The sequence below is a fragment of the Danio rerio genome, chromosome 12 (genome assembly GCF_052040795.2).
Source record: "Danio rerio strain M-AB ecotype USA chromosome 12, GRCz13ab, whole genome shotgun sequence".
NCBI classification, from domain to species: Eukaryota; Metazoa; Chordata; class Actinopteri; order Cypriniformes; family Danionidae; genus Danio; species Danio rerio.
Genome location: NC_141032.1, coordinates 44,127,501 through 44,141,855, shown reverse-complemented (window position 1 = coordinate 44,141,855; position 14,355 = coordinate 44,127,501). Strand labels below are relative to the sequence as shown.

General features: G+C 31.9%; 2 protein-coding genes and 1 long non-coding RNA gene across 4 annotated transcripts in view; 1 reads left to right on the top strand and 2 right to left on the bottom strand.

The window, feature by feature from the left end:
- The window catches only part of dpysl4 (dihydropyrimidinase like 4), a 39,292-nt gene extending 35,139 nt beyond the window's left edge, over positions 1 to 4,153 (top strand). For both annotated transcript variants that reach the window (XM_087276892.1, XM_087276893.1), the window contains exon 14: positions 1,786 to 4,153. In XM_087276892.1, coding sequence (XP_087133018.1) covers positions 1,786 to 1,877 — 92 coding nt within the window. In that variant the 3' untranslated portion in view covers positions 1,878 to 4,153. The remainder of the gene's footprint in view (positions 1 to 1,785) is intronic.
- Positions 2,954 to 5,268, bottom strand: LOC147841551 (uncharacterized). Its single transcript, XR_015504574.1, has 2 exons — positions 5,147 to 5,268; positions 2,954 to 4,855 (listed from the first exon to the last, which is right to left on the bottom strand). It is a non-coding gene; the product is annotated as an uncharacterized LOC147841551 (long non-coding RNA).
- Positions 5,269 to 5,797: 529 nt separating this feature from the next.
- Positions 5,798 to 14,355, bottom strand: part of LOC100334340 (E3 ubiquitin-protein ligase TRIM39) — a 17,109-nt gene continuing 8,551 nt past the window's right edge. Inside the window, exons 4-6 of the mRNA XM_087276895.1 lie at positions 13,849 to 13,871; positions 13,030 to 13,148; positions 5,798 to 10,261 (exon numbers count right to left, since the gene is read on the bottom strand). Coding sequence (XP_087133021.1) covers positions 9,726 to 10,261; positions 13,030 to 13,148; positions 13,849 to 13,871 — 678 coding nt within the window. The 3' untranslated portion in view covers positions 5,798 to 9,725. The remainder of the gene's footprint in view (positions 10,262 to 13,029; positions 13,149 to 13,848; positions 13,872 to 14,355) is intronic.

The window sequence follows — 14,355 nt, the reverse complement described above, 5'->3', positions numbered from 1 at the left end:
TCATTATTAAATGGTCAATTTAACCTGATTTATTAGTTGTGGATTTGACAATATATATATATATATAGAGAGAGAGAGAGAGAGAGAGAGAGAGAGAGAGAGAGAGAGAGAGAGAGAGAGAGAGAGAGAGAGAGAGTATGTTTGTAAATAGAAGTGTATGGGTGTATGAGTGTTTCCCAGTGATGGTTGCAGCTGGAAAGGCATCCACTGCATAAAGCATATGCTGGATAAGTTGGTGGTTCATTCCGCTGTGGCAACCCCTGATTAATAAAGGGACTAAGCCGAAAAGAAAATGAATGAATAGTAATAATAGCAATAATGACTACTGAGTATTAATTTGAAACTGCATACAAAAAGTACTGAAAAAATATTTAACAAATAACTAAATAATTTTTTTTACATTTAATAAATGCCACCATGATGAACAGAATGATTTTATTTAAAGTATTAAATAAAATTAATAATAAAAATTAAAAAATTGACCCCAAACTTTTTGACCGGTAGTTTGTGTATGTTTGTAAATGTCTATTTAAAAAATTATACAATATATACAAAAAAAAAAAAAAAAAAAAAAAAAATATATATATATATATATATATATATATATATATATATATATATATATATATATATTTATTTATTTATTTATTTATTTATTTATTTATTTATTTATTTTGCAAGGTCTGATACAAAAGCCCCAAAGAAATCTAAACTAACTAGATTGATTTTGTTTGCTCACTTTGCTAGTTTTGTGGTGAACAAGTCATCTGTGCATGTCATTGAGAAATAATAAAGTTTGCTCTTCTAATCTTAAATAGAAATCTAAAAATGCACTTCATGGTTGTTTTTAGTTAGTTTGTCATACGACGTGATTTTAAGGTAATGGCTCAAACATACTTAACTACCAAGTCAGCTTGACCAACCGTCAGTTTTGACAAAAAAACAGAAATGGTGAAGAGGAGTCTGCTCGATTGCAATAACTCTTCTAAAACCCCTTTCCCAATATTTCTGAATGAAATGCCTACTTTACTACATCTCTTCAGCCTGCAGTAGAAAAACCCAGCCACGCCCACTCTTTTTTATTTAACTTTCCATTTCTCTGCATCGCAATACAAAAGTATGATGATCGCAGCTTTTTTTTTTTTTTTTTTGGCATTTTAGATTTAAATGACAGGAAAACATTTATCAACCCTGATTTGTAAATCACAACAAATAAAACCATTTATTTTTTGACCAATTGTTGCCCTTTTTTTTTTTTTTTTTTTTTTTTGACAAACAAAATGTTATCCTCTTTAAGTAAATAAAATAAAACAATTATTTTCTTTAATTAATAAATAAATTGTATAAATCCAATAAAATTAAATTAAAAAAAACTGTGAATCATGTGAAAAAAACCTACATATATATATATTAAAAAGAGGCCTTTAAGATCAAAATATCTCAGCCCTGGTAATATATCAAATTTAATACTAGTAAAATACTATTTAGTACTAGAAAAAACATGACCATGGCGTAGTCATAATTATACTGCAGTTCTGATTATTACCTTGAATATTGTTGTTACTGTTGCCATGGTCACAGAATGTCTACTTTTTAATAATATTATTATGACAATGAATCCCAAGTTCCATTTTAAATTTACCAATATTATTATGAATGTCATTGCTGTTTATACACATCTGGGGTTTTTTTTATTGCCGTTTTTGTGTTTGCTTTATGTTTTTTTGCACTCTTACGAAAAAAAGAAAGTAAACTGTATCCAAACACACGTTTCCTTTTACGCAGGCACTCAGATGGACGACCACATCCCCAGGCGTACGGCACAGAAGATTGTAGCGCCACCTGGAGGCCGTTCTAACATCACATCCCTGTCATGAAGCTCTAATCCCAGCAGCTTCCTCTTTTACATCATCAAATAATAATCCCAATAACTCCATAAACTCGCCATGACCAATAGGCTATGCAGCGACTCGATATAGCTCTCCATATTCACTCTATTATTCTGCCTCGTCCTCTGCTCAGACTCACTCATAATGTAGCATGTTCCTCCATCGGAATTACCCACAATCCATTCTGCTTTAGTGTAGCATTGATGGCGTGGAGACGGATATAGTGGTTGTCGTGTGTTTGTGAACTAATGAATGGATCTCATTCTCATGGAAGTTTATTTGCGCTGTAGATTCATGAATTCAAAGTTGCCTTTATTTATTATTATTATTATTTTACAATTCTGACTTTTTGGTAGCAAACTCAGAATTAAAGTCAGAATTAAGTTATGAAAATGCTGAATTCTACAGCAAAAAATAAATTATGAGACGAAATGTCAGAGTTACACGAGACTATGTGTACGAATGTAAACTATTTATTAGATTTCCACAAAATAAGAAAATTTTCCCTTTTTTCTTTTTTGGAATTCTGAGTTTACATTTATCAAAGGTTTTCTTCCACTCAAAGTTCTCAAAAAAGATCAAGACTATAATTTTACTAAAAAAGTCTGAATTGTGACATTAGAACTCTAAATTGCACAGGTGGAAAAAAAATTATTTTTAATCTAATCTAAAAAATAAATTAAAATTTTTCTTTGAATTCATATTTTTTAATCTCATTTAATTTTTTTCTTGTGGAATTGAGTTTCTCATAATTCAGATTTTTTCTTGTGGTATTCAAATATTTAGTCTTATAATTCTGACTTTTATTCAGTGAATTTAAGAGTTTTTATCTCATAATTCAGACTTTTAAAGTGGAATTCAGAGTTTTTATCTCATAATTCTGACTTTTTTTGTCTATGAATATTAGATTAGGTTTTTACTGTAAAATTTAGTTTTTATCTCATAATTCTGATTTTTTTTTTTTGTGAATTTCAGAGGTTTTTAATCTCATAATTCTGACTTTTTTCTGTGTATTTCAAAGATTTTATCTCACAATTCATTTTTTTTCATTGGAAACAAAGTCAGAATTATGAGATAACACTGAATTCAACAGAACAAAATCTGAATAAGATATTATGAGATTTAAAATCTGAATAATGAGATCTCTGAATATCCACATTTGAAAATGTCAGAATTATGAATTGACTTCCAGATAAAATTTTGAATTATGAGATAGAAAAACTAAAATCTAAAAAAAGGTCAGAACTGTGAGAATAAATGTTACAATTCTTAGAAAGAAACAGTCAGAATTCCAAAGAAAAAGTCAGAATTGTTTTATGAAAACTCGAGTTTCTCCTAATCTGAATTATGAGATGAAATACTCGGAATTCCACAGAAAATAAAAATTGTGAGATTACAAACGTGGAATTCCCACAACAGGAAGTCACAGTTATCAGATGAAACATCCAAATTTGAAGACGAAAACTCCTAAATCATGCCAAAATTATTTAAAAAGACAATTACAAAAGTGGAAAAAAGTCAGAATTGTGAGATTTAGTTTGTTCTGTGGTGGAAATAAGCTTCCATTCATACTAGTTCTGCCTTTGAACCAGTGCTTTCCTCTTGTGACCAGACATTTAAAGGGCAAGTGTTTTTCCTGCACTAATAATGATGCAGAAATGGTGCACTTTACCTTTAAGAGCTGCACTTCATCACTGTTTGTGCTTTAAATGATGAAAAAAAGATGAACTACCTACTGATGGTCTTAGTGCTAAGATATTTTATTAAAGTAACTGTTATCCCAAGGTTTGTCTATGTTGTATCTGAGAATAGTGCAAAAAACATTGGATTGTAGACTTCTGCTTTACAGCATTCACCATTTACAGACTCAAATACAGCCATCAGAAATCATTCTTTTGTATGTTTCTAAGACATATTTGGTGCTCTCAATCTATAGATTCAACACAGCCAGTGTGTTACTGTGAGGAAAGGTCACTTTTTGAACCCAGATGAACATTTTTAATTCTTTTGAGATTTCTATTCCTGCAATTCATTTTTGTAGTCTTAATCTGTATTTGCTGGAAATCTCCATTTAGATGTAATTTTTGGTGAGATATTTCCCAGCTAAAGGTGAAGGTCAGTGAAGCTGAAAGCCATCAGCGGATTGTCTTTTCTACCTTCTTGTGTTCATTCTGTAAATATTTTTTCGTTTGTCTGTTTTTCATTTTTGTGCATGGTTTGCATGTCCTCAATAATACTAATAAAATGGATAAAAGAAAGTGTGATTTATTTTGTCAATTTTAGTTTTGAATTACACAGCTAAAAACTGAATTATGAGATAAAACTCTGAATTCAACAGAAAAGAAGTCACACAGGAAAAAATTCAGATTTTTAAGATTAAAATCTCTGATTTTCCACCATAAAAAAGTCTCTGTAAGTATACCGTTTAAAAAAAGACACTGTAAAAATTCTGAATTACAGTAGAGATAAAATCTTAAAATAAAATCTCAAAATTTCACAAAACAAAGTCAGAATTATGATAAAAACACTGAATTCCACAGGAAAAAGTCAGAATTATGAAATGAAAATTTCTGAATTACACAGGAAAAAAAAGTCAGAATTATGAGATAAAATCTTGACATTTCACAGAAATAAAGTCTGGATTATGAGATAAAAATTCTACATTTCACAGAAAAAGTCAGAATTATTGAATAAAACTTTGAATTATACAAAAAGTCAGAATTATGAGATAAAAACTCTGAATTACACAGGGAAAAAGTCAGAATTATGAGATAAAAACTGATTTGCACAGGGTAAAAGTCAGAATTATGAGATAAAAACTGATTTGCACAGGGAAAAAGTCAGAATTACACACAAAAAAGTCAGAATTATGAGATTCAAACTCTGAATTGCACAGAAAAAAGTCAGAATTATGAGATAAAAACTCTGAATTGCACAGAAAAAAAGTCAGAATTATGAGATAAAAACTGAATAACACACAAAAAAGTCAGAATTATGAGATTCAAACTCTGAATTGCACAGAAAAAAGTCAGAATTATGAGATAAAAACTCTGAATTGCACAGAAAAAAAGTCAGAATTATGAGATAAAAACTGAATAACACACAAAAAAGTCAGAATTATGAGATTCAAACTCTGAATTGCACAGAAAAAAGTCAGAATTATGAGATAAAAACTCTGAATTGCACAGAAAAAAAGTCAGAATTATGAGATAAAAACTGAATAACACACAAAAAAGTCAGAATTATGAGATAAAAACTCTGAATTGGACAGAAAAAAGTCAGAATTATGAGATAAAAACTGAATTACACACAAAAAAGTCAGAATTATGAGATAAAAACTCTGAATTGCACAGAAAAAGTCAGAATTATGAGATAAAAACTGAATTACACACAAAAAAGTCAGAATTATGAGATAAAAACTCTGAATTGCACAGAAAAAGTCAGAATTATGAGATAAAAACTGAATTACACACAAAAAAGTCAGAATTATGAGATAAAAACTGAATTACACACAAAAAAGTCAGAATTATGAGATAAAAACTGAATAACACAGAAAAGACTCTGAATTTAGGCATTTATTCCAACAACAAAATAATAAAATATTAATGTAATTCCACAATCCACAAAGAGAAGTCAAATTACTTGCAGCTGGTGTGGTTTTGACAGCATATACAGACATTTATAGCACATTTTTTAAATAAAAGCATTAGCAAACTGAAATGCTCCACAGTTTAAAGTGTCCGCGGTCAAAAACAGAAAATAAGAAAAAAAAGTAATGCCTAAGTAAAGCATTTCCATCTTTCCAAAACTAGCAAAATAGGCACATCATGTGACAAGAAAACAAATCAATATTTAAATCTCTATAATCATTAAAAAAAATACAGTCTAACATACTATTACTCAAAAATCAGTGCAAACAGCATTTATTAACTAATCTGAGAAAATGAAAGTAAAATGACAGTATTCGTGACAGTAAATGATTCATGGTTTTACTGTTGAAAATGTATCGATGATAAAAGCTTCTGCAAAAATAAAAGCTTCAACTTTAATAATAAAAAAAGCACCTACCGTCATGAACAGAGAAAATAAAAGAAAGAAACCTTATGGAAACCTTAAAGTGCTTATTTATGGAAATGCAAGGCAGAAGAAACATTGCAGAAGTTATTAATTATGTGGCATTTAGTATTAGAGTAAAATAACACCGTGAATTGTTATAAACACATACACATGGAAATTCAAATGCTTTAAAAATACTGTCTTGTCATGATTATATGCATGACAAAGTACTTAGGAAAGTGTTTAAAGACACCTGTTGATCTGTTGGCTGATTACGCCGGACAGGTGGAAATGTCAATCTGAGAGCCACATCTGCTGTATGAACACACACTCTGATAAATACTGAGAGAAGACTGCACTGACATAACACTACCGTTCAATGCTTTTTCTTCTTTAAAAAAGAAAAGCTTTTAATTAGCTTTTCTTTTCTTTTTTTAATGATGAATTGAATAGAAAGTGACAGAGCTCTTTATATTGTCATACTGTCAACTTTGTTCATCAAAAAAAAAAAAAAAAAGAATATTGATTTCATATAAATGTTTAGAGAAATGAGCTGAATCAACACAATTCTTGAGTATTGTACAAAACAATTAAGTGACTCAATGAGATTGTTCAAACAAAACAAAGCATTCCCAATAATGTACTCACACACAGGTCATCCAAGATAAGGGTGACTCCCAAGTGATGTTTATCAATAGTTTTATTAACTAATTTTTATTGACTATTATTTCTAATGCTTTTGGTATTTGCCATGATTGTAGTACATAATATTCTACTAATTATTTACTCAGCACTGGTGATGGATGAGGAGATTCACCCAAAAATGTGTAAAGCGCTTTGAGTGCCCAGAAAAGCGCTATATATAAAATGTAAGGAATTACTATTATTATAATAATAATAATAATTATAATTATTATTATTATTATTATTACGACTACTATAAGGTACTAAGATTTAATGCAAAAAAGTGCAATTTAACAACCTGGTTTAATTAGGGAAGTTAACCAATTATTTTTTTAATTATGGTAGCATGTAACTGATTTTTTTGTCTTTGCCATAATGACAGTTTATATTTTACTAGTTGTTTTGCAAGGTACTAGTATTCAGCTTAAAGTGAAATTTAAAGGCTTAACTAGGTTAAGTAGGCAAGTTAAATAATTAGAAATAATTAAAAAAACGGCAGTATCTAATTTGTTCCTCTGTCATTAAACATCTATACTACGCATACACGGACATCTTCTCTGCTAAAATATGCAATGGATGCCTTTTAAAAGTGTTAGAGAAATACAGGAACATCTTCTCTGTAAATTATATATATATAATTGAGTTAGCAGCTTTGCCATAATTATAGTACAGAATATTTTAGTTACTTTGCAAAATGCTAGTATTCAGCTTAAAGTGCACAAAGTAAAGGCTTAACTAGATCAGTTAACTCTTATCTCTAAAACTGTAGTTTGTTAACTAATTCATCTCTTTCACAAATAGTTTTAAAAACTAATTTCTTTTGTCTTTTCCATGACGACAGTACATAATATTTTACTAGTAATTTACTAATAAGATACTGGGGTGTAACGGATCCCGTTTGATCCGTGATTCATTTGGATGACAGCCCATGATTCAGAACACACGCGGCCCGCAGATTAATGCATTTTATTTTTACTGGTAGATTAATCCTAAATTTGTAACATTAACAGAGAGACCGCCTCTTGCATTATTCAAATCACTTGTATGAAAGCATTTAGTACTTTTTCCTGTAAAATATAATGACGGAAGACCTTGTGGCAGGTTATTCGGGATGTGTTGGGTTTATAGGTTATTAAAGGTGTTTTCTGTCACCTCTTGTTTAGTCTGCATTAATGCATTCAGGTTAAGCTGCACGATTAATCATTGAAAGTACGGGATTTTAAAAACCATGCAGCAAGTTATAAATGATGGTGATTTGCAAATGTTTATTAATACTTCATATGGCTGCATTCAAATCTTTGTTTGAAAAATGCAAAAATCAAAAAAAGAGATTCAGCCTTTAGACTTTTGAGTTAGTTATGAAGTTACAAACAGTCAAATTACACAGCAGTACTGGGATAACAGTTTATAGTTTAGATATAACCACTGATGTTTATGGTAAAGATTAAAATCAAGGTCATATGCATTTTACTTGAAACTCAAAAATGAAAGTTGTAGGCAGCAATTAGATTATTTAAACAATCGGTGAACACGCCATTAAAGATATGCCACTGAATAATTCTTCAAAAATGATCATCTAGCAATGAAACATGAAGTGTTACCAGTGAATAACTCAATTATTTATTGAAAATGAGACTAAAAATAAATATGGGTGTAAGAATTATGTTAGATTTCTACATTTAGTATCATCAGCAACAGTGGTTACAGGGAATTTTTCACAGTACTGAATATTTTATAGTTTATTTTTATTCAGCTGATTATGTCTTCATTTTATTCTTAATAAAATGACAGGTTCTGTTCTGTTTGTTAAAACCAAAAGTGTCTTGCAGTGCTGTGTTTGTAATAAATGGAAAGCAAATGACATTTGTCTCTTCCACTTTTTGGATGATCTGAAAAATGGTCTGATCCTTGACTAAAAAAAGCACAATGTGGTCTGAACCCAGGGTTCATAAACACTTTGACTACTAAAACTCCAGGGCTTTTCCATGACTTTTCCAAAACCTTCAGGTAAATATTGATGACCTAATGTTTCATGTAATGTCTACGTATATGCGGTAAATAAGAAAAAAATGTATGTTTAAATTTATTACAGCATATCAATATCAAATGTGAAAATATATGTTTGTTAATTTAATATCTTTTAAATAGTTTTTACAAAATAATTTGTGTGAAAATCTTTTAGAAATGTTGGCTTGTGTTTTCATAAGACTTATTGAATAAGCACAAATTAGCCTTTAGCACCCACATTATCTTACCTCTGTAGTTAGAGACTGTTTCTGGACATGACACTCAAAATGTATCTTCAATTACGATGAATGCAAGTGAAAGAGGTGAAGCTGAAACTGCAAGTTGCTTTTTGCCCCACACAGAGAGTGTCATGTGAAGGGATAGACATGTTAATTGTATTTGAAATTTACCCAATATTATCATCTCAAATATATTAAGTACACAGATATTTGTTATACAAATTTCCATGACTTTTCCAAAACATTTTGGGATTATTTTTTTCCAAAACTTTTCCAGGCTTGTCAGCGCAATTGCCTAGTGGTTAGTGCACTGACATATGGTGCAGTAGCACCTCAGGGCGTCCCGAGTTCAAATCCCGACTCGAGGACAATTCCCGTCCCTATCCCCTCTCTCTCTCCCACTTTATTTCCTTTCAAAAATACTGTTCTATCCTCTCAATAAAAGGCAAAAAAGCCAGAAATAAATCTTTAAAAAAAAAAACTTTTCCAGGCCTGGAAAATGCCTTGTCAAAATTTCATGACTTTTCCAGGTTTTCCAGGACCGTATGAACCCTGGAACCGTGAGATTTGTGATCCGTTAGACAACAGTATAGCCTAAGACACTAACATTCAGTGCAATTTAAAGGCTTAACCAGGGTAATTAGGAAAGTTATCTAATTATTTCCTTAAAACCAGTAGCATCTAATTACTTTTGTCTTTACCATGATGACTGTAGGCTATATAATATTTTCTTAGTTGTTTTGCTCTTAATATTCAGCTTAAAGTGCAATTTAAAGGCTCAACTAGGTTAATTATGCAAATTAACTAATTATTTCCTTAAAAACAGTAATATCTGCACGTATCACTCTCATTACTCCGTGTACACCGACACCTTCTCTGCTAAAATATGCATTGGATGCCTTTTACAAGTGTTGGAGAAATACGGAAACATCTTCTCAGTGAACTTATTCTTATACTTGTATATAATTGAGTTATCAGCGGCGTCGGAGAACGTGACTCTACCGGCTTCACAGTCCAGCTGAACGCGGATCTTCTGCGGCTTCTTCTTGAGTTTGAGAGGAGCGCTGGTGGGCGTCCGAGCGCGATACTCTCCTCCGTACAGCCCCACAGTCCACATACCGCGCTCAGGACTCGGAGGAAACCACTCTTTGCGTTGAACGCTCTCTTTGACCACCCCTAAAGCCCATTCGCTGCAGTCTCCTACCTCCACGTCCCAGCTGTGCCGCCCCGAGACCAAGCCCTCTGAGCCCAGGACACACTCGTAGAAGCTGAAGCGCTCTGGGTTTTCAGGCAGGAGCTGCTCTTCTTCACTGTAGCGGATGGTGGTGAGGTCGTCGGATAGAGACACACACACGTCAGCCGTGTTTGGGTCCAGGATCACTGGAGCTGGGGGAAGAGTTGGAGAGGTGTTCAGAGTTAAATATGAAAACATTGGCGAGGTGAGCTTTCGGGTAGTGGTTTAATTGGATGCTTATTGTAGTGACACAAACACCACCAGTATTGTCACTTAAGCATTTCTAAAGTGAGAGGTCCAATCAATAAAGATCATCCGCCAACATACTGCTGTTCTGGGTTTATTAGCCTATCATACTGTAAGTACAGCTGCATTTTCTACTCACAGATCCATTGTATAATGCACTCATGAATCAAATAGGATGGTTTTCCATGCTCACAGTCATCCACGGTCAAAAAATGATGTGCTCCCCTTGATTACACACCTGCGTCCCTCTTACCGTTTCCCTATTTGTTTATTCAGAGCTGTACTCCACCCAGAGGCCAATCAAGAATTACAATACAAAAGAAAACAAAGCGGCTCTTTACACTCATGCACTCATAAATAATTATAATAAAATATTGTCTATCTATCTATCTATCTATCTATCTATCTATCTATCTATCTATCTATCTATCTATCTATCTATCTATCTATCTATCTATCAAACCAACCACATACCCACCCACCCACACACCCATCCATTTATCAATCCATCCATCCATCCATCCCTCCATCCATCATCCATCCATCCATCCATCCCTCCATAAATCCATCCATCCATCCATCCATCCATCTATCTATCTGCCGAAAAGACAAAAAATACGATCAGTTTTCATCTTTAAAAAAAAAGTTTATTATTTAGTGTTTTATTGTGTTATACAGTACACTACCTGACAAGAGTCTTATCGTCGTTCAAAGTTTTATTATTTATTATTTATCTATCTATCCATCCATCAAACCAACCACATACCCACCCACCCACCCACCCACCCACCCACCCATCCATCCATCCATCCATCTATCTATCTATCTATCTATCTATCTATCTATCTATCTATCTATCTATCTATCTATCTATCTATCTATCTATCTATCTATCTATCTATCTATCTATCTATCTATCTATCTATCTATCTATCTATCTATCTATCTATCTATCTATAAATATGTATATGCCGAACAGACAAAAAATACGATCAGTTTTCATCTTTAAAAAAAAAAAAAGTTTATTATTTAGTGGCTTAGTTCACTGAAAATGTGATGAAATATGCAATTTTAAAGGGGGTGTTCCCATTTATGCTGAGCACTACATATAAAAGATATGTTAAACTTTAAAAGATAATTTTGTTAATGTTATTGAGTTAAACTTGTTTTGCTGTTAATGTTGTTTTTACTACCTGACAGTCTTGTCGTCGATCCCATTTTTAAGAGCAACAAATAATAACTTCAAGTTGATCATTTGGAAAAGTGGCAGAAGGTAGATTTTTTCTGATGAATCATCTGCTGAACTGTATCCCAATCGTCACAAATACTGCAGAAGACCAACTGGAACCCGCATGATTCTCATAGAAATCAGTCAAGTGTGGTAAAGGATAAATCATGGTTTGGGGTTATATTGAGTATGGGGGTGTACGAATGATCTGCAGAGTGGATAGCAACATCAACATCCTGAGGTATCAAGACATTTGTGCCGCCAATCACTTTACAAACCACAGGAGAGGGCAAATTCTTCAGCAGGATAGCGCTCCTTCTCATACTTCAGCCTCCACATCAAAGATCCTGAAAGCAAAGAAGATCAAAGTGCTCCAGGATTTGACAGCCCAGACACCAGACATGAACATTATTGTAAGATGAAGGAGGCGGCATTGAAGATGAATCCAAAGAATCTTGATAAACTCTGGGAGTCCTGCAAGAACGCTTTCTTTGTCATTTCAGATGAGTTATGTACAAGTTATTGGAGTCACTCCAGAGATGTATGGATGCAGTCCTTCAAGCTCATGGGAGTCATACACAATATTAATTATTTTTCCACTGCAGCATGACTTTATATTCTATAATGTACGTTAGTTCTGTTACGTGACAAGTCAGACTCTACTGTCCTATTTTAATAATTAAAAATCAAGGCATGATCATATTTTATTTTGCTAAAATAAGCATAATCTAGAGGCCTTTGCCTTTCATATAAGCCACTTCTGATACCAAATGATCAACTAGAAGTCCAGTTATTATTTGTTGTTCCTAAAACTTGAATAGGCGACAAGACTTGTCAGGAATGCAGTGTATATACACCATGATTTTTTCCATGAATTATTTTTCAAATATTTTCACAGTGCTTTTTAACAGAGTTTTTTTCTTTTTATTTTAATTATAGCAGTTTAAATTGACTCATCTCTGATGACAAATTATTAAATAAAATGTAGAAAACGAATAAGTAAATTAAATACATATCACTAGGGGAAAAACGATCTTCAACGCGGAAGTGCGCTCGTTTTTGTGATTGTTTTCCAATTCAGTTGCCTATGAGCGAAATGACTGGGAATAATGAACGGCAAAAAATGGTCAAACTACTCCCTTTACAAACAAGAATTTGCATGATTTTTCAGACAAAGTAGAACAATGCAATATGAAAATATCAGTTTGCAACATCAAGCAGCAAAACGAGCTGTTTTTATCATCTAAGAATGAATGCAAGTGATTGAGACCGGAAGGCTCAAGCCAAAAACATTCAAATGACTGCGTCCACTCGTATGCAGAGGATATGGTGAATAGAATAACTACTTGTGAATCTTTTTATGGCCTAATTTCTTCATATTTCACAGATCCACCAGAGCATATGTTATGTGTTATGCAGAGAGAGCGGAGGTGAGTTTGCTCTTACTGTAAGTGACTGCGCTCTGCATTTTCTCCCATACTCTGAACTTGAGCGAGCCGAGGTGTTTGGCCACATCTATCAAAGACTCCGAGATTTCCACTGGATCCTGAACTGTACAGTCCATCCTGAGACAGAAACACAGAGAGTTATTTTTCCTGAAATTGACAATAAACATCCAACTTATCAAAACTTAACATTTAATATTCATTTTTGTCTTGAAACAAGAAAGAATTAGGTTTTGCTCTTCTTTAAATTAAGAAAAATCTAAAATACAACTTAATTCAAAGTATGTAATTATAACTAGTATTTTCAGTGTGTAAAAGTATGTATAAACTAGTAGTTGAACAATCTGGGTCTTGGTAGCTAATGTCAATAATTTACTAATTTAGCATTAGTTTTTAATTGTGCTATATAAATAAACTGTCACTGTCATAACAGATGTGATTGTGTATTAAAATTATGATATTTAATTTGTAATCCAGCTTGATAATGGAAATTGACACACAAAAACCCGCAGATTTTTTTTTTTACTTCATAATATACATATTTTTAAATATAATGTAATATAACAAAAAATTCTGAAAAAAATATTACATTTATTTATAAAGTTATTTATAAAGTTTATTAATTTAACAGAATGAACAAATGTATGATAAATGTATTTAAATTACATCAAAACTGAACATATAAGACAATTAAATTGATTATTGAATATATAAATTGATTATTGAATAAATAATACAATAAATGTAACTCACTGAAGCATATCAAATATACTATTAAATGCGTATGAAAAAAGTGATTTATAAAATGAAAAATAATTACCGTTCAGAAGTCTTCTTGTAGCTCTGTTTAAGATAAAAACAAAAATTACCTGTTACTTAAGTTTTTTAACCCTCCTGTTGACCTGTTGACTCCTGTCTCCTGTTGACAGCTCAAAAAAAGTGACTCATGCCCCATTTAAACCTTTTGTTTTTGTATCTTGAAGTTTAAAGAAATTTTCTAGAAATTACCCCAACATTATAAAAAGTGAATGATTATCTATATTAATATTTTAATGAAGGCTGTAATGTTATCCACAAAGTCAAACTCTAGCTTGGCTCTATAAGGTTCAGCATTTCGAGTGCACGCACAAGGACCAATCAGGATCAGCATTGACAGCGGCAATTTTGCCAAAAATGTTTTTGTCAAAATTGAGAAGAAACCTGAAACTGAAAAGACTTGTGTAAATGTGATGATTTAAAAGCATTTTTTGACATTGTTTTTTACATTGTTAGAAAAGAAACTATAAAAAATTATTATATTTTAAATGTAAAATATATATTTTTATTT